The sequence below is a fragment of the Capsella rubella genome, unplaced genomic scaffold, assembly GCF_000375325.1.
Source record: "Capsella rubella cultivar Monte Gargano unplaced genomic scaffold, Caprub1_0 scaffold_5, whole genome shotgun sequence".
Classification (NCBI taxonomy): domain Eukaryota; kingdom Viridiplantae; phylum Streptophyta; class Magnoliopsida; order Brassicales; family Brassicaceae; genus Capsella; species Capsella rubella.
This window is the reverse complement of record NW_006238919.1, coordinates 12,925,987-12,944,032: the sequence shown is the minus strand read 5'-3', so window position 1 is coordinate 12,944,032 and position 18,046 is coordinate 12,925,987. Positions and strand designations below refer to the sequence as shown.

At 37.1% G+C, this 18,046-nt stretch overlaps 5 protein-coding genes across 5 annotated transcripts; 1 reads left to right on the top strand and 4 right to left on the bottom strand.

The window, feature by feature from the left end:
- Window positions 1-1,668: 1,668 nt before the first annotated feature.
- LOC17887359 (syntaxin-73) lies at window positions 1,669-3,568 on the bottom strand. Its single transcript, XM_006291613.2, has 9 exons — window positions 3,290-3,568; window positions 3,066-3,191; window positions 2,794-2,953; window positions 2,609-2,694; window positions 2,453-2,521; window positions 2,332-2,376; window positions 2,179-2,241; window positions 2,022-2,098; window positions 1,669-1,930 (listed from the first exon to the last, which is right to left on the bottom strand). Exons 2-9 carry the CDS (start codon window positions 3,141-3,143, stop codon window positions 1,918-1,920), a joined length of 591 nt encoding a protein of 196 aa, XP_006291675.2. The 5' UTR covers window positions 3,144-3,191; window positions 3,290-3,568; the 3' UTR covers window positions 1,669-1,917.
- Window positions 3,569-3,936: 368 nt separating this feature from the next.
- Window positions 3,937-6,145, bottom strand: LOC17886219 (bifunctional L-3-cyanoalanine synthase/cysteine synthase C1, mitochondrial). Its single transcript, XM_023783290.1, has 10 exons — window positions 5,880-6,145; window positions 5,652-5,761; window positions 5,508-5,565; window positions 5,147-5,410; window positions 4,903-5,040; window positions 4,766-4,817; window positions 4,585-4,664; window positions 4,446-4,505; window positions 4,287-4,367; window positions 3,937-4,202 (listed from the first exon to the last, which is right to left on the bottom strand). The coding sequence occupies exons 1-10, from the start codon at window positions 6,042-6,044 to the stop codon at window positions 4,104-4,106; spliced, it is 1,107 nt and encodes a 368-aa protein (XP_023639058.1). The 5' UTR covers window positions 6,045-6,145; the 3' UTR covers window positions 3,937-4,103.
- A 547-nt stretch (window positions 6,146-6,692) lies between these two features.
- On the bottom strand, window positions 6,693-8,431 carry LOC17887467 (aquaporin PIP1-1). Its single transcript, XM_023783291.1, has 4 exons — window positions 8,035-8,431; window positions 7,432-7,727; window positions 7,129-7,269; window positions 6,693-7,022 (listed from the first exon to the last, which is right to left on the bottom strand). The coding sequence occupies exons 1-4, from the start codon at window positions 8,360-8,362 to the stop codon at window positions 6,927-6,929; spliced, it is 861 nt and encodes a 286-aa protein (XP_023639059.1). The 5' UTR covers window positions 8,363-8,431; the 3' UTR covers window positions 6,693-6,926.
- A 3,809-nt stretch (window positions 8,432-12,240) lies between these two features.
- LOC17885249 (SKP1-like protein 21) lies at window positions 12,241-15,969 on the top strand. The gene is made up of 10 exons (XM_006291342.2): window positions 12,241-12,398; window positions 13,000-13,168; window positions 13,532-13,756; window positions 13,873-14,064; window positions 14,147-14,257; window positions 14,353-14,422; window positions 14,800-14,900; window positions 14,974-15,158; window positions 15,372-15,487; window positions 15,672-15,969. Exons 2-10 carry the CDS (start codon window positions 13,133-13,135, stop codon window positions 15,692-15,694), a joined length of 1,059 nt encoding a protein of 352 aa, XP_006291404.1. The 5' UTR covers window positions 12,241-12,398; window positions 13,000-13,132; the 3' UTR covers window positions 15,695-15,969.
- LOC17886166 (U-box domain-containing protein 33) lies at window positions 15,821-17,887 on the bottom strand. The gene is made up of 6 exons (XM_006293190.2): window positions 17,389-17,887; window positions 17,142-17,263; window positions 16,943-17,064; window positions 16,752-16,856; window positions 16,393-16,660; window positions 15,821-16,286 (listed from the first exon to the last, which is right to left on the bottom strand). The coding sequence occupies exons 1-6, from the start codon at window positions 17,594-17,596 to the stop codon at window positions 16,191-16,193; spliced, it is 921 nt and encodes a 306-aa protein (XP_006293252.2). The 5' UTR covers window positions 17,597-17,887; the 3' UTR covers window positions 15,821-16,190.
- Window positions 17,888-18,046: the final 159 nt, after the last annotated feature.

The window sequence follows — 18,046 nt, the reverse complement described above, 5'->3', positions numbered from 1 at the left end:
TGAACAATGTTTTCTCTTGAAGTAAAGTAATTTTCCAGCAGTCTAGTTGGATGATGAAGACAGAGTGCTTTTTAGGTACAACTGTATCAGATTGATTACAATAGCTAAGTTAGGCTTCGGAAGATATAAATTATTTTGACAAATAAATGGTGACAAAGCTTTAAGACACCTTGAAATTTTTCGGTATCTTGTGATTATTCCACATGTTTCGGATGTCTCACGCACCATTATGCCTTGCACACCAATGAATGATGCTATCTTGCACTCAGCAATTGTCACAAGTAATACAGGTTCCTGGATTAGTAGGAGGAAGAAAGCATAATATGAAAATATATAAATTCATTGGACAGTTCATGGACTACTCTTAAATGAGAGCCAAAAGATCAAACCAAGTATTAAAGATTTGTGAAAGAATGTAGGACTACCTACCAAACATGAAAGCACCATGAAGATCTGCTGAGAGAAGAGTTGAGGCTAATTGCATCTTCCTGCAAAATGTAGATTGTCATAATGATGACCAGAGCTTAGTTTATTTCTTATAACAAGCACATAATTTGAATTAGTATCTGGTAGTCCTATAAGTAGCTTACCCGATCACCTTGATGAGTTGTGTCATGTAACTTTCCCACATACCATGCATTGGCTTAAACAAATCAAACCTGCACTCCAAACACAAGTGAACCAGTAAACATTTAAAGTCTGTTAAGAATACCAAAATAATAGAGTCAGATACACATGGTAAGCCAGATCAATCTCTGTGACTGCAAAAAAGAAACTCACTTTTGGAGATAATCTGGCATATGCAAAGCACCAGACTTGAGTATCTAAAACCTAGAAACAAAATCAGTGAAGAAAGACTTGAGTAATCAAATCATAGCACTATTGACACAGCTGTGTAGCTCAATATTAGGTAGCACCCGAAAAGCTGATACTAAATCACCAAGAAAGTATCAAATCCCAAGCAAATCCTAGACAAACAACAAGTTGCAATATTTTATTTTTTGAATTTAGATACTGCCTCACTTGTAGAGTTAGAAAAACATGGAAACTATTGTCAACGTTGATGCGAAATAATGTAATGCTAACGAGAATAAGATAATCCTGAAGGCTCTTTTCGTTTTCCTTAAACTAAATAAATACACTACGACTTGTGTTTGAGACACGTAATTACTTATCAAGCCGCAATGTAGGGGAATAAACACAGGTCATAAAGTAACCAAAATCTCTCTAAAGCTTTGAGGATTTTCACCAGAGACTAAAAGGACTTCACGTCCAGGTTACAGAGATCAATTTTGACACATTACATCAAATAGAATCGGAGAAAACAACTATAAATCTGGAAGCTAAGAGCCCGATTCGACAAACTCGAAACATACATGCCTAGCCCAGCTCCAATTACATTTAAAAGACAGTGAAGAGTGCAAGAAAAGTAGAAGACTTCACAGAACGAAATTGCATAATAAGCTCGCGAGAAAAAGAAAGTGAGAGTTTCAGAAAAAGTTAAACAAGTCTGTATTTCTATTTCGATCGGGTTACTTTGCAAAATACTGATAAGACCTTTATACTATTTTTTAATTAACGTCAGATTGAACCCGATACTATTCTTTTTTATAAAAAAACAACCCATTCTCATTACCTTCTTCATCTTTTGAGCTAAGACAAAGTGGGTGACGAACTTTTTCCAACTCTTTTTTATTGGATTATTCACGGAGCAACAGGTTTCTTTATGTATAGACAAACCTCATAACAAAGAAATTAGGTACAAGATTATGATCAACTTGACAACTTAAACACAATAATCTCAAAAACATTCTCCTTGTGCGAAAAGTGAAACCTCCCCCTCTTTTGATTGACTCTAGCTTAAAACATGCTTCTATGATGTGTGTGCATAAATAGCGTCTCAGGCATCACCATCCTTCACTTCACTGAGCTGCAAAAAAATAAACCCCAAATAAAGTTAGATGAATCAAGATTTCATGTCTCAAATAACAATCAAGACTCAGCGAAAAAAAGGAGGTTACTTGTATATGAAGGCAGCGATTCCCAGGAGTATGCATAAGAGGATGATGTCTATGCAGAAGTTGCGGCTCGATCTCAACTATAATTGAATAGAAAACAATGAGCTTAATTATATTTGGATGAGGTTATGATCTTAGAGGAATGTGTGTGTTATATCACCTTTGTTACTGTATCCTTGAGCCTCACGTTGGTGCTTTTCAAGTCAGTAGCTGCCTTGTCAATCTTAATAATATATACCAAAACAAGAAAAGGTAAGCATGCATGATCTCGCTAAGGAAAACTCAGGCCAAGGAAAAGTGCTAGAGAACTAACCTTTGTATCTATTTCATCCATGAGTGGTTCTTGTCTATCCAGTTCCTGTAATGCTTAGCAGCAGTAAGTGAATCACTAGCACATGATCAATAAACATCAATATATTTAGGTATAGTTGAACCTCATTGATGTCCTGAGCCATATTCTTGAGTGTATCCAATCCTTCAGCTATATAATCCAATCCTTGATCCTGCTTCCACATTTGTTAGACTCTTGCTTTTATAAATTGATCGCTAGAATAAATGTTAACAAAAATGAATCAACACACAGTACTTGCCTGCTTTATTCTTCTCATCTCATATTCTTGTTTAAACTGATCAGACTCTTCGGTTGGCTCGAAATATTCACTACCAATTCTGTGATCTGATACAATTGACCAAGTCTTCATTACAAAACATACTAATCTTATAACGGAGAGGTCACTAATAATGCAAAAAGTACAGAGAGAACAACATATAATACCTGAAACATTAGTATCGAATCTGATGTTCGAATGTGATGTTGAAGCTGGCCAACTACCTATAACAGGAGCAGAGGTTTCTGGTATGGCCTCAATCTTATCTCTCAATAACAAAACCAAATCATTTCTCGCATCAAGCTCTTCCTTTGAAACCCCTTTGACCTGAAATTTGATAGTCCTTTCTTATCATCAGATGTAATAAAACCTCTCACCAACACAAGACTCGAATCATCAGATTTTGAAAATTAGGTCACTGAACAAAAAAAGAGAAGACCTTTTTGAGAGCAAGCCTCTGAAGTTTTGGAACTCCTTCAAGCAGTCGAGCTTTCGTTCTTCGTATCTCTGCGTTCATCGCCACAGCTTTCGCTTTATTCGTCTCAGACGACAAATCCTCTGTTTTCTATTACGTTCCCTCACACAAACTTAAACGTTACAAAACCAAAACCAGAAAAACAAAAACAGAAACGCAACGCTCTCGAGTGAGTAATCTAAACGAACCTGAAGAACAGTTTCGAGTGCAGATTCGAAGGTGGAGTAAAGGCGGGAGAAAGCATCGTCACCGGAGACATTAGTTTCTCTCTGTTTATCGATATCATACTTCTCGTACTTCTTACAGATGGAATCAACTCTTGTGATCAAATCAACCACGCCTATCTTCGCCGCTCGACACTAGGTATTTTTGTTGCCGGAGATTTTTTCCGAAGGGTTCTTTTAAGGTTTCATCTAAAAGAAGTTGAACAATATGACCAGAGGAGCAGTTGCAGCATGGATACGTGGTGGCTTCTACAAATTTAAGGTATGCAAAATTGTTTTCTGGCCGTTGGATCTGTTGCCACGAGGGTGTTTTATGATTCGCTTCTGTAAACTTGACGATTTAGTTTCTTTATTAAGAGTCAAAAGCATTTGATTCTGTACTTCTACCTGGTCAAATACTTTACTTTAGTCGTTGTTAGTATTTATGACTGGCTTATTTGATAATCAATGCTTACAAGTTATTAAACGTTTTAATTCATTAACAACATACTGTTCTTTTTTTCCAGTAAAATGAGATTAATGTTTTTTTAATCAAAATATTTTCCATTAACAGCAAAAATCTCAACTGACCAGATTTTTACAAAGACAAAATCCTTATTTGAACCACAAAATAAAACATAAAATGCTGATTTAACTTTGATTAGATTGTATTTCCAATATTCAACATCAACATAATTATTTCTCCAACATACCCATATATAAAACAAAACATACAACTCTTCTTACACGTTTATGTCACAATCCCAATATGAGAATTTGGTAAAGAAGCCTTTCTTCATCAATCGACTGAAACTGGCTTCATCTCTTCTGCTTCTTTCCTCAGCTCATCAAACAGAACAGACGACAGATATCTCTCTCCAAAGCTAGCATGAATCGTCTATTACAAAACAACTTCCGATCAAACCAAAACACACATATCAAAACAGAGAGCGAGAGAAAAAAAACATATTTCCTTTCTTACCACAATGAGTTTGCCTTTGTTCTCTGGCATTTTTGCCAGTCTAAGTGCTGCCACGGTGTTAGCTCCCGACGATATCCCAACCTACTCAAGTTAGTTTCCATAATTAGTACCAGAAAACAGATGAACCAACTTATCTTTGTAAATCATCAAACCACTTACCATGAGACCTTCTTTCAATGCCAATTCTCTTGCCATCTTTATAGCATCCTCACTACTCACCTGTTAACATATTCTCAAAACATAAGCTTTAGAAGTTGGGGTTTCTTGGAAAGACAGAAGCTTTAGCCTTTTACTTTACCTCAAGAACACTCTCCATGACATCCATATCCAGAATATCTGGTTTAAATCCAACCCCATTGCCTGTGATAGCATGTGGACCTAGCACAAAGTTCAAAACCCTTGACATCAGCAACCGCAAAAACTCGAATCTTCCACTAATTTGGACCACAAATTAAGTGTTAAAGTTTCAAAATCTTCACCTGGTTTGCCACCATTGAGTATGTTGCTTTCAGCAGGCTCCACTCCATATATCTACCATTTGCAATACACTCATGGTCAATAGCAATCTCTTTTTTTAATATTCACAAGATACCTTCAGAACTTATTAAGTAATCACCTTGACATTGGGGTTTTTAGATTTAAGGTATTGCCCAACTCCAGAGACTGTGCCTCCACTCCCAATTCCCATCACAAATATATCGACATTTCCAAGTGTATCTTCCCAAATTTCAGGACCAGTTGTGTCATAATGAATCTACATCAATATTCCAAACATCATCTCTAGATTCAATATTTCAATCTAGTGTCAAAACGTGAATTTAAGCTAATAAAAAATGAGATCTCATTCTAAGTCTAAGTACCTGAGTGTTTGCTGGATTAGCAAACTGTTGACACATGAAAGCATCAGGAGTAGACTCAAGGAGGTCATAAGCTTTCTTGACGGTTCCACCCATTCCTTTTGTTGGATCAGTAAGAACAAGCTCCGCACCAAAGGATCTCATAGTCACTCTCCGCTCCAAGCTGGTGTATGAAGGCATTGTCATTACAATTTTGTACCCTTTAAGAGCCGCCATGAAAGCCAAACTTATTCCCATGTTTCCTGAAGTGGGCTCTATCAATGTTGTCTGAAAATTAAGCATCAATTCAGCGGGTAAGAAACTACTGATTCACAGTTAACTCTGAGATTACGTATGGAAGAATAAAAAAGAAAAAGCAAATTACTTTTCCAGGGATGATCAGTTTCTTCTTCTCAGCATCTGCGATCATGGCTATAGCTGGTCTAAAGACAACCAAATGGAACAAAGATCAACACTTTGTACTAATATGGTTTCTAGTAAAAATAGAAGAATAAGATATTACAAGCACCTGTCCTTGATGCTACAAGTTGGCTGGAAATGCTCTTGCTTGGCTGCAATGTAAGCTTCACATCCTTCAGTGACTTTGTTGAGAAACACTAGAGGTGTTCGTCCGATGAGCTACGACACATACGAATTTGAGTCAATCGACATCGGAAGAAAGACTAGAAATTTGACTAAAACTCAGATCCAATTTTGAAGCAAAACAAAACGGTTATGTATTGTTTTTTTTCAATACCAGAGAGGCATCTCGCTTGGCGTTAGTGGATGGGAAGTCTTTGGGAAGATCTCTGAGTCTCTGAGCAAAAGAAGTAGATCCACCGGTGGAGAAGAGTCTCCTCATGGTGTTGCTGATACAGGGGATCGTCTCTCTCCTCAGTAGCCTCCTCGAAACAGAGGCCATTGTTGACTGAACGGAGCAAACGAAGTATTGAAGAATCGATAAAGTGAAAACAAAGTTGGAAAGGTCTTTGTAAAGAGAGGAAGAAGAGTGATAGGTGGAGAAGAAACGGAGAAGATGGCAACCATATAAATATGGCTGAGGGAAGAAGACAGATACATTGCATCATCTTCCATTTGTGTGAAGAATATAATATTGGAATAAATACAAGTTGATTCTTGGAAATATATGATAAAGGAAATTGTGAATTGGGGTACGTGAAGGGTTCTTGTCAGAGTTCTACTCGTCTTCGTTCAGTGAGTGGAATGATCAAAATTTTACAGTCAACTTCATACACCCCATTTCTTTACTTGCAATAGTTCAATTTTACCATCGGTCGAGGAATCTTTCTGCTTTTGTTGAAAAGTTTGTGACAAATGGGGGGCCATCTTTTTCCTGGTGAATTTTCGTTGGCTGTGTCTCTCAATTCTCGATTAGGATTTTTCGCCATCGAGGATAGGTTGGTGACACTGACACGTTTATTGTACCAAAACAATGCTGAACCGGATGAATTTTGAAATTGAACCGGTTGGCTGAAGAACTGATTAACCGGTTATTGGGTTTATGTTAGGCTTGTTGTATAGTATACCAAAATCCATGTTAAAAATCATCTTTGATAAACAGATTTCATAATTTGCAAATAAATCCCCTTGGTAGGTAGTTTATAAACACCAAGTGTTTTTTGCGTTGAACTTTTGGGAATTTCTTCCTTTGTTTACAAAGATTTGCATTAAGAGGGCAACATTATAGATACAAACATTTCACACATGTAGATCAACCAACAATAGAAGCAACTAAGGAGGACAAGACCAGGAACCAGAGGACTTGATGTCTTGTTTTTTTAACTTAGCTTCTGGACTTGAAGGGAATGGCTCTGATGACAACCACGTGGTAAAGAGCAGCAAGTGCAGCTCCAATGAAGGGTCCAACCCAGAACACCCACTAGAGATGGCAAAACAAAAACCAAATTGTCAGAGAACTATTTTTCTTTTTCAAAACGAAGTTTGGAATGCGATTAAAAAATATAGTTTGTGCAGGGGAGACTCACGTGGTCGTCCCATGAATGGTCTTTGTTGTAGATGATTGCAGCTCCAAGGCTTCTAGCTGGGTTGATGCCTGTGCCAGTGATTGGGATGGTTGCCAAGTGAACCAAGAAAACCGCAAATCCGATTGGGAGTGGTGCAAGAATCTGTACAAGTGTTACAAAACTCAAGCCAATAAGCAACAGGTCCAAAGTGAAACCATGAGAATCAGTCTTTCTTGCACACTTAAGGCAACTTAAAAGTTCACTCATTTCAGTTGTTTCTAGAAGCTATGTAACATGAACAAGAGATATAGCCTGGTTACTTACGGGGACATGAGAATCACGGGCGTTTCTCTTGGCGTCAGTTGCTGAGAAGACTGTGTATACAAGGACGAACGTGCCAATGATCTCAGCTCCAAGACCACTTCCCTTGGTGTAGCCATGAGCCACAGTGTTGGCTCCTCCGCCTAGAGCCTGGTATTGCTTAGGCTGGAACCCTTTAACCACACCAGCACCGCAGATTGCTCCCAAGCACTGCATCACTATGTAGTACAGAGCTCTGGTGAGGGACAGCTTCCGAGCTAAGAATAGACCAAAAGTAACCGCTGGGTTGATGTGTCCACCTGAGAGTAACATGAACAAAAGATACCAAAATTAAGCAAAAGGCCACATTTCAGACTATAACACTGTAAATCCCACATAGAGGAGGTAAGACTAATTACAAAATTTCTCAAAGATTATAGCTTTAACGTATTAAGCCCTCTTGAATCAGATACAAATTGAACAAATCCACGCAAAGAAGCTAAAACTAATCTCGATTGTTCTCAAAGATTCAAACTTGATCATCTTCTCTCTCAACCCAACACTCGGAAACCTAAGTACAGTAAAAAGGCGTATCTTTGGAGAAGAAGAAGAAGTAGAGTGACTTACCAGAGATACCAGCAGTGCAGTAGACTAAGGCAAAGATCATACCACCGAAAGCCCAAGCGATACCTTGGATTCCGACGGAAGCACACATACTCGGTGACCTCTTAACTCCCATAACAGTCAAGACAGTGATGTAGAGGAAGAGGAAAGTAGCGATGAACTCAGCGATCCCGGCTCTCCAAAAGGACCATGAAGAGAGCTCACCGGGCTCGAAAAACGGAGCCGGCGGTGGCTCGTTGTAGTCTTTGTCGCTCTGAGCCGAAGTCCCGATTGGTTGTCTCTCCGGGAACTTGTTAGCTCCAACTCTAACGTCTTCTTCCTTGCCTTCCATCTCCGGTTTCGATCTCTCTTGAGAACTTGTGTAGCTTTGTTTTTTTGTTTCTGTTGTGAATTTTCCAGAAGTGGGAGTGCTGTGATTTTTATAGTCGGGAGGTAATGGAAACAATATGGAGAAATAAAATAAAAGACGATGATGACAATATTGACAGTAACATAAAGTTTGTTAATGTTATCTTCATACTAATCATACTACTAATAAATCTAATTATTACGTTGGGTCAGTGATAATTTAAGCCTTTGGACAGAGTTTTGAATGCTCCATTCCAGCTGTTTTTCTAGTTTAATAAGTCTGTTTAATATGAAGATAATGAGGTATAAAATACAATAGATCAATGTCGATTGTTTTAGATAATCCTCATGATTGTCGCTAAATAATTTCTTAATTACTAACTGCTACGAACAAGACCTATTTTAAACATGATCGTCCGGTTGAGAATGATCTGGCGTTTGCCAGCCAGGATAAGAACATCTGTATATGGCACCATGCACAGTACCATTACCATGACATTCATCGTAATGGGCAGAGTTTTAAAATTAAGGGATGGTAATATTACTAATTTTTTAATTTACTAAAATAAAATAAATTTTGGTTGTGTGTGTGTTATTCTCTTCATGATCAACTATATATATGATTATTCATAATTGGTATTCAATTAGTGCCTAAAAAAATCTTCTATCATCATTTTAGTCCTAATCTATAGCCGTTTCTGCTAAAGAGCAAAGACTACACATTATTTTTCCTACCATAAACTATAATCCTAATTTCTAATGCTAACTGTAATTATATGACAAGGAATAGAGTGGTAGTGTTATACATGCCAAACAGGAAAGACAATGTTAAAGAAAACAAAAATCGAAATCAGTGGTTGCTAATGGAACTTGTATCACCCAAGGGCCATTTTGATTACCATCTAATTATCTATTTGCCAAATCCTTATACATATTATATTCATACGTTGTTTATTAATCATAACCTTTCCCCCCCCCCCCCAACATTTTTTAAAGGGACACTCCATGTAATTATTATCTAGCTGAAGTAGATTTATGTAAATATAAATTCTCAAACTGAGAATCCCACATTTACACGAGTTTTTATATATTACTTAGTAGAGCCCAAAAAAAAAAACCGAAATGTTGAAACATCAGCTAAAATCAATGACCACTAAAAAAATAAATAAAAAAGACCGACCCATGACACAGAGTGAAAAAGGAATATGTGAAATGTTTTTTGAAATTTAATGGTGGAGAAAAATAGATTCAATAGTTTATAGCCGTCCAAACGCATCGACGATAAGATACGTGGAGTCACCCACCTAACGCCGCCGAATTACGTAACCAAAAACAGACCGACCATTCATCTATAAGACAATTTCTATATTTGCTTTGGCTTCTCTCTCTATTCATCATGATTGCAACTGCCCCCACCTAGCCTCCCCAATACTCTCGTTGCGACACTGTCCCTTTTTAAAAATATATACTGTATATGCGAAAAACTACTCACTGTGACCAAATTCCACAGAAAAACGAGGAAAAAAAATTAGATTTAGACACACAAAACCTAACAGCTAGCTTCTAAAAGTCATGAAACCTGTGTCTGAAGCTTGAACTAAAATAAAATTAAAAAAACAAACTTGAGCCAATAAATGGGCCAACATATACGGGCCGAAGCTCACAACACCCTGCATAAGAGCCTTTTAGTATTGATGGCAGGCCTGTTTCCTAATTATTATTATTAAAATTATTTATATACAAAAAAAACAAAGTCAAAGATTCTATTTTCGGTGTGTGTCAAGTATTAAACAATCTCGAATCGAAACTATCAATGAGCAAATGAGTACAATTTCAGACCATGGCTATAATAACCAGACTTTATTATTTTATTAACCAAACGGGGGATTAAGGAGTTAGTTCGCTTGGACGGAGAGCACGAGAGAGAAGTGGCAGTCTAACTGAACTTCACTCATTTAGATGAAGCCTCGCCAGTCAGGGTCGGGGGATAGGACAAATTTCTTCACATCATGAAGAACAGAGAGGGATTTCAAAAGGACTGGATCCTTGGAACGGATTTGAGTGGTTTACCCTAAGAAGTAAGATTAGAAGATATTAATGGAGAAGAGAAGATAATCAAATACAATATAATCAGAACGAGTTTAATGGAGAAGATAATCAAATACAAGAGCTCATTGAATGATCCAATAATACTTGGATCCCTCGATATAGTAAGTAATACATCAATCCGTTGGTATATGGTTTCTAATTTTTGTTTCTTGAGTTGATATTTGGTCTTTCAAAAAATTTCGCAAAAGTGAAGTAGCGTTGTCCCACAAGATGTACGAGATCAGATATATAATTTTTGAAGTTGTTATATTCCTAATTTTTCATCACATGGAAGGATCGGAGTCACATCGATCTTTGAGTTTGAAAAGTATCCCGACATCGACATGCATGCTTGCCGTAAGCTCCATCAGCAACTTGTTATACTAGGATGTTGTGTGTTTATTATGTAGATTGGTAAACCGAAAGATGCAATGTCCAAGGCTAAATCACAAATCGACGTAAACTATGAAATTTATAACCGGATGTAGTCTAGTGGTAGTGTACGGTTTTCCTTGATATTAGACCACATGTACAAATCAGACAGTGCAGTCTGATCTCCGGCATTTAGTTTCCTTACTAGTACGTACAACTGGTTAATTAATTAGCTTCCTTCCGATATAAACCGATAAAGAGTTTTTATTACAACATGTCTCAGTTAAGTCTTATTTTAAATCAATATTTTCAGCAACACATCTTAGAAAGAATATTAAAATATTTTAAATACTTAAAATTTGAAAATATGAAATTGGTAATAGCATATATCACTAATATTTTATTTTTTAAAGTTGTCGTTTTCTGACAAAATCTTTGTTGTAATTTAACATTAGTTTTTTTCTTTTTATAATTCACCAACATAATTAATGAAAAACCCTATAGAAATTGACCTAATAATGGGTGGTTGGGTTATTCGCGATTCAGGTGGAGCATCACAGTTTACAAGGATGGGTTCATCACTTTTAAGGACATCAACATCACCTTTGGCCTTTGGGGGCTGAAACTAAATCGTTATTGGCAGGTCTGGATTCGAATAGTTCGAAATATGTTTTTGAAGACGAGTACGAATTATTCGTGAAAGTATTAATTAAATGGTCAAACATTATGATATCACAATTGCATCAATTCGTTGTGACATTATCGCTTGGTCAATCCGTTTTACAAATGTGTCCTCTTTCATTTGTTCAAACATGAACCGTATGTAATAGATCGAGTCGCTCATCTAGCTTTTTGCTATTCTGAGTTGTAATTTATGTGTTTAATATTCTGATAACTTTTTTGCTCTTTTTAATTTGGTTATAAAACTAATTAATATCATGACTTGATCCATTATTCAATATAATTCTTATTTTGATGATAAAAAAAAATTGACCTAAATTCTTGTTCAACATAAACAAATTTCCTTTCCAAAAACAGACATAGGCTTTACTATATAATATAAGATAATAAGATATGTAGCAAATACCCCAAAAGATAAACAAAATACAAAGGACAAGAAAGAAAAAAATGTCAAGACAGCGAAAGAGAGCCACTACAGTTCCACAGAAATAGCTTCCTCTCAGTCCTCAGTCCTCACCGACTCCATCAACCGCCCAACCCAACAACGAACCCTAGATTCTATTTCCGTGCTTTTTCTGAGTTTTAACCATCTTGAGCCATGAGCCGTCACGGCTAGTACACGTGGCGATAACCCACTCCATACTCTCTCTCTCTCTCTCTCTGTCTTTTTTTCTTTTTATTTTTTTTTTCTTTTTGGGAGAGAACTTAATTATTATTCAAAAATAAAAATCCCAAAAATAATATTAAGCCCTTGTTTCTCTCTCTTATCCGCTCCTCTCTCTTTGGTCTGTTCCTGCCGCCGCCGTCGCCGTTCTCCTCCGCCAGATTCATTTGTTTCCTCCGCCGTCTACACTCATTGCTTCTCCTCCGGTCGTAGGGTATGCCACGCTTGTATTCTTCTTATCTATTGCTTTCTCATCGTGATTCTCCATTGGTTTTATCTCTTATGCCTCTGCTGCTTGGTTCGATTGTATCATTTGATTATTTGAATGCTATCTCTCTCTCTCTATCTCTCGCTTCTGTGTTGTTATTTCACTCTCTTCCTCTTTTAATTTCACTCTCCATTGTTTCAATTTTAGTTTCGGCACCTCTGTCTTTTGATTCATATTTTGGTGTTTGGCACCTCTCCTTATCCATTTTGGGGCTTAGGGTTTTACGAATTGATGATTGAGGTGCCTTTTCACATTTTCAAGCTTCCCATCAAATAGAGAAAGAGAGAGTTGAATCGATTCCGAATCCTTGAACTGAAATTGGTAATTTATACTTGTGGTTTCTGTGGACATAGTTAGTGCCTTTTGATGACATGCCAGATTCAAGTCTTGAGCTTTCTGAATGATTAGCATGTTTGTGAAGTTTATTTTCCATTTATGATCATTTACCTGTTCTTCTCTTTTATTAGTTTGGTGTTCAGTTTCCGGATATTGCTTCTAATTGAGCTCCAATGCTCACAGACCTGAAATATCTTCTACTTGTGTGCAGTATTGGGAAACTTGAAGATCCAAGAAAAACAACTACTTTTTATAGTGGGGACTGTCCTATTTATTGGAGCTTGACTGTGTAATAAGATATAAGCTCAACGAGTATTATACCCGAATACCGGGTCTACATATCAATGTCAGAAGGTGAAATGGCCATCATCAAACCAGAGGTAAGCTTTGATACTTTTACTATAGTGGACTCCGTTGCCTTATAGCTTACTTACTCACATTACGTTAGTGATCATATAGAGTGACTGTTAATACCGTTACATATTTTGCTCAAATGAACTAGCAAGATTAGATTTTGGACACATAACAAGTTAACAACCTACCATTTGCGTCATTAATTTTATATTTATTGTGATAAGTCTCTACTTTTACATGGCCTACTTGTTACATTATAGATTTTCTCATACTTATAGTGTTTTACTTTTGAGTGTTATATTCTTTATCATTGTATGGAGTTTTTGAATGACTAGTTTAACTTTTACGTTGCACCAAAACTAATTACTTTTTATATGTCATCAACACAGATGATGAAATCCTATATATGGCTTGAAACTGCTGATGGCTCAATCCAACAAGTGGAACAAGAGGTCGCAATGTACTGTCCCATGATATGTCAAGAAGTATTACAGAAGGGTGTTGGATCTTCTAAGAACTACGCAATATCTCTTCCACAGCGAGTCAATCCAGCTATGTTAAGCCTGATTTTTGATTACTGCAGATTTCATCACGTACCTGGACGTTCAAATAAGGTTTATTTGAGTTTTTTATTTTTTTTCTTTTTAAAATTGGAAACAAATGGTTACACGTTGATAATCATATGTTTTTTTTCTTTTTGTAAAGTCTTTTTTTTTTTTTTCCTTTCTAGGAACGTAAAATTTATGATGAAAAATTTATCCGGATGGATACAAAGAGGCTCTGTGAGTTGACCTCAGCTGCTGACAGTTTGCAGTTGAAGCCGTTGGTTGATCTTACTAGTCGTGCCCTTGCACGAATTATTGAGGGAAAAACCCCTGAGGAGATACGCGAAATATTCCATTTGCCTGATGACCTTACTGAGGTATGTGGTGCCCAAGATTATCTCTTTTTAGGTGTCATTCCTATCTGCTTCTCTATTTTAGCTTTTAGTTACAATTTTTCAGGAGGAGAAATTAGAGCCTTTGAAGAACACAATGGATGATCCACGGATTCGATTGTTGAATAGATTGTATGCTAAGAAAAGAAAGGAATTGAAGGAAAGAGAGAAACTAAAGGTGTGTTGAGCATTTTAATTATATTAAGTTAGGAATTGGTTTGTGAGAATGAACTATTGTACTAGTTTATATTTATGGCTTTTTCCATGTCCTAGAGTGTCGAGGTTGAAGAACATGTCGATGAGCGTTCTGTGGATGATTTGTTATCATTTATTAATGGCAGAGGTACTTTTCTTAACTTCATATCTCTCCTGTATGTCATGTTCTTTCTTCTGCTCCACGTTGTCCAATTCATGTTGATGGCACCACATATTGGTTCATGTCTGGAGTCTGTTTTGATGCTTACGTTCAACTGTGTTAAAGTCACAGTGCTGCAATTTCTTGGGCAATTTATTGCTCACTTCCCATATCAGTAGATTCTTGCATATGCATTTATGGTCGAGTTAATAGCTTATTTGATGCTCAAATCCTGGATGATATCTTGAATGTCCTTGATTGAAATATTTGATGCGTGAGTTTATGTTAGCATTGCTTCTCGCTGTTCTCTTTTTCTACTTCCTTTTAAAGCTCTCATTGGAGAGAAGGATAATTATGTTCCACAGATCACAAGGTGGTAAAGACTTCCAAGAGCAAAAAGAAGAACAAGAAAAGGAAGGAGCAGAAGAACGGTACTTCAATGGGAATATGTGAAACTTCAGAAAAGGTTTAAACTAGTTTCTCTCTTATTGCTCTTTGTTGGTAGTAATTAAGTTACTAAGTGTGTTCCTTCTTATTAGGATTTAAAGCATAATCTTCATTCCAAATCACGAAATGCTGAGAATGTGGATAAGACTGCGTCGAGCTTGGGAGATGTATCTAACTTACTTAGTATGGAAGATGACATTTTTACGCCAAAGACTGAGTTTGAAGATGGTTATATAGATGATGAAATTGATCCAGCTTTGAAGGAAATGCTTGATAGGTAACTGGCTTTTTTTTCAAATTCCTGCCTGAAGTATTCATTTTGTGCTGAAATAATTGATATCAGTCCCTCCTCCAAAAATACCTTCTACAAACCTCATCTTGAGTAATCTTATGTGACGAAATATGCACACGTTCTATATATAGATCTACATCGTATTGTGCATCCATTATGTGAAACTAAATAAAATTATAAAACCTTATGTGAATACAGAGAGGTAGAGGATTTTGCTCGGAGATTGAACTCTAGTTGGGTTCTATCAATAGGACAAGAAAGGCAGCCTGTGCACTTCTCCATTAATGGCAACGGGGCTACAAGGCGACTGACAGGTACATGCTATCCCTTTTTCCTGGTTAATCTTTCACATTTATGGTATCAACGTAGCACAGAGATGCTGTTAAACTGAACCGCATTGGTTTGAGACCTTTAATTACGCCCACACTTCAGTCTTCGATATAGCTTTAGATGACTGATGGTAGATGGTTCTGTTTGCCTGCGTTTTGAACTTTGAAGGTCCAGCCGCAGGACACAAGTGAAGCTAAAAACGCTAGCCCAATGGCTGGAACAGTTTTGGTGAGATCCCCACTAGAATGTAAGCAATTAGAGAGAGTGGTGTTCCGGTCACCGGCGTTTGATGTGTGTCCACCTGTATTTTTTTTTTCTTTTTATACAATCTGCTTTCTTTCTTTCTTCTCAGTTAATTCGAGAGGTAGGATGCAGTTTTGTTTGTTTTCTTACATCTTTTTAGTGATCAACCCTTTGTACACAACTCTTAATTAAAGAACTGGTGAAAGCATTTAGTTGGTGGGCATTTTTTTATAATTTAAGAAATAAGGTGAAGAATTCCATTATCTTTAGAATTACAAGCCTCACAAGAGGAGGAGAGATGAAATCCCAAAGCAGCTTCTTCTCACGCAATTTTGGGGTTTACAAATATGAGATACATTGTATTTACAGATGTGATCAAGATCTTTGTAAGCTTTATGTTCGTGTCCTCTTCTTCTTTATTTGGCTTTTCAGGTGATGGTGGGGTCATTCACAATGCTTATGGTTTTGGATGGAAAGCTTTTGCCAGAGTTTGATGGAGCTAATCAGGAAGGTTATCATGCCCAGTCCCATCCCGGTGCACTGGTGGATCAACACCGTAAGGCAATTAATGAGCCAAGGAAAGAAGTAAAAGAAAAAAAGAAAGTATTGGATTGGATTCTCTCTTATTCAGGATCGCAGGGCTTACCGGTAAAGAGGGTGGAGATGAACGGTTTGATTTCTCTTCCAGTACACTTACACTTGAGGAAGCCTCAGATCCTCCAAAGTATGACAATGTACTAGCAGACCGAGAAGAGCTGGTTCGTGATTCTCTCTCCTCCTCCTCTTCGTCCTCGCTGTTCCTCTTTGAAACTCCACTTTCTTGATCTGAAGTGGTGCTACTTTGTGAGGAAACAAGCCGCTGAAAGTCAGATAGTAGAGCTGAGAGAGCTCGGACTTCATCCATTCTAGCTTCCCTACATTGATATCGCATACAGACGTCAAACTTAAAAATATCATCTGTTATTTGTATACAGCTATGGAAAAGAAATGGAATCTGGCTTGAACCTTGTATGGATGAGATATCCTTTGCAGATAAACCGCATATGACAAGTCACAGACGCGTGTTGGCAGACGAAGATAGCTTTCTTCGATCTCAGGTCCTCCATTTTACTGAAATAGATCAACCACAAATGTCAAACTTGAGGAATGGTTAAAAAAAGCAGGAACACAAGAGTGAAGCCTAAAAGACACAATACGTTGAATAATGTTTGTCTGAAGCTGCTCCCATGATGAACTTCCTCACTCTGTTCTCAGAAATCATCTGCAAAATTCCCTTTTCGATCGAGTTCATCTCTACGCACAGCTTCTCTGCTTGAACCTGCAAAACCAATCTCGTTAGAAATGGCGGAAAACTTCACATGATTCATGTATTAGAGTACACACACACACACATACCCCTTTCCGCAGGCATATTCTAAGGTACTCATCAAGAATCTTCTCTGTTTTGGCCTTTTGTTTTTCTCTGTATGCTCTTACTAATTCTTCATCTACGGTTGCAGCATCGAATTTGGTACCCACTGTGGAAGTAAGAGAAAGATCATTGGAAACAAGTCAAATATATTTAAGAGCTCTGTTTCGTGTATAAAGCCATCCGAAAGATCTGGATTCAGGAGTTGTTGGAGTGAGGAGTAAAAAAACTTACAAACAGGAATCATTTGAGCAGGTCGGTGAACAAGAACGATGCAGATCTTATTGCCTTCACAGTTATCTAATACCCAAGACAGGTTTGACTTGTTCTTGGCTGGTTCTCTCCCTACCGCAACGTATATTCTCTCATCCATCACTGCTTCTTCTTCTTCTACTTCGTCTTCTTCTCCCATGGTGTGTTTTTTGGCTGCCTCAAACTCCATAATATGTTCCCGGGAAAATGTTAAAAGGAGAAAATCTTGAGAATGGCTGGTTCGTTTCAGACAAGAAGCTATGGTTTTGTCTTCTTCTTGGCAAAATGTTTATATATATATATGTGCAATCAAGAAAGAAGAAGATCCGATGAAGGGCATGTGTCATCCCTTTCTGGTGTTACTCTGTTCTTTCGAATATTCGATCTGGAAATTATATATATGTATTTATTTCTTGTATGGGTTTTAAGTGTCAACGACCTAATCAAAACTCGAGGAGGTAATCAATGTCGATTATATACCATTAAATTATATTTAAAATGAGGTGTGAAAATAAATTAGGCAACATTTCCCCAGATTATACATTTTTTGGGATTATTACACTAGTCAATCATAAGGGGATTAATTAAAATATATAATTTAACAAAAATATTTAAAACTCTGTACGGCATATAAATTGTC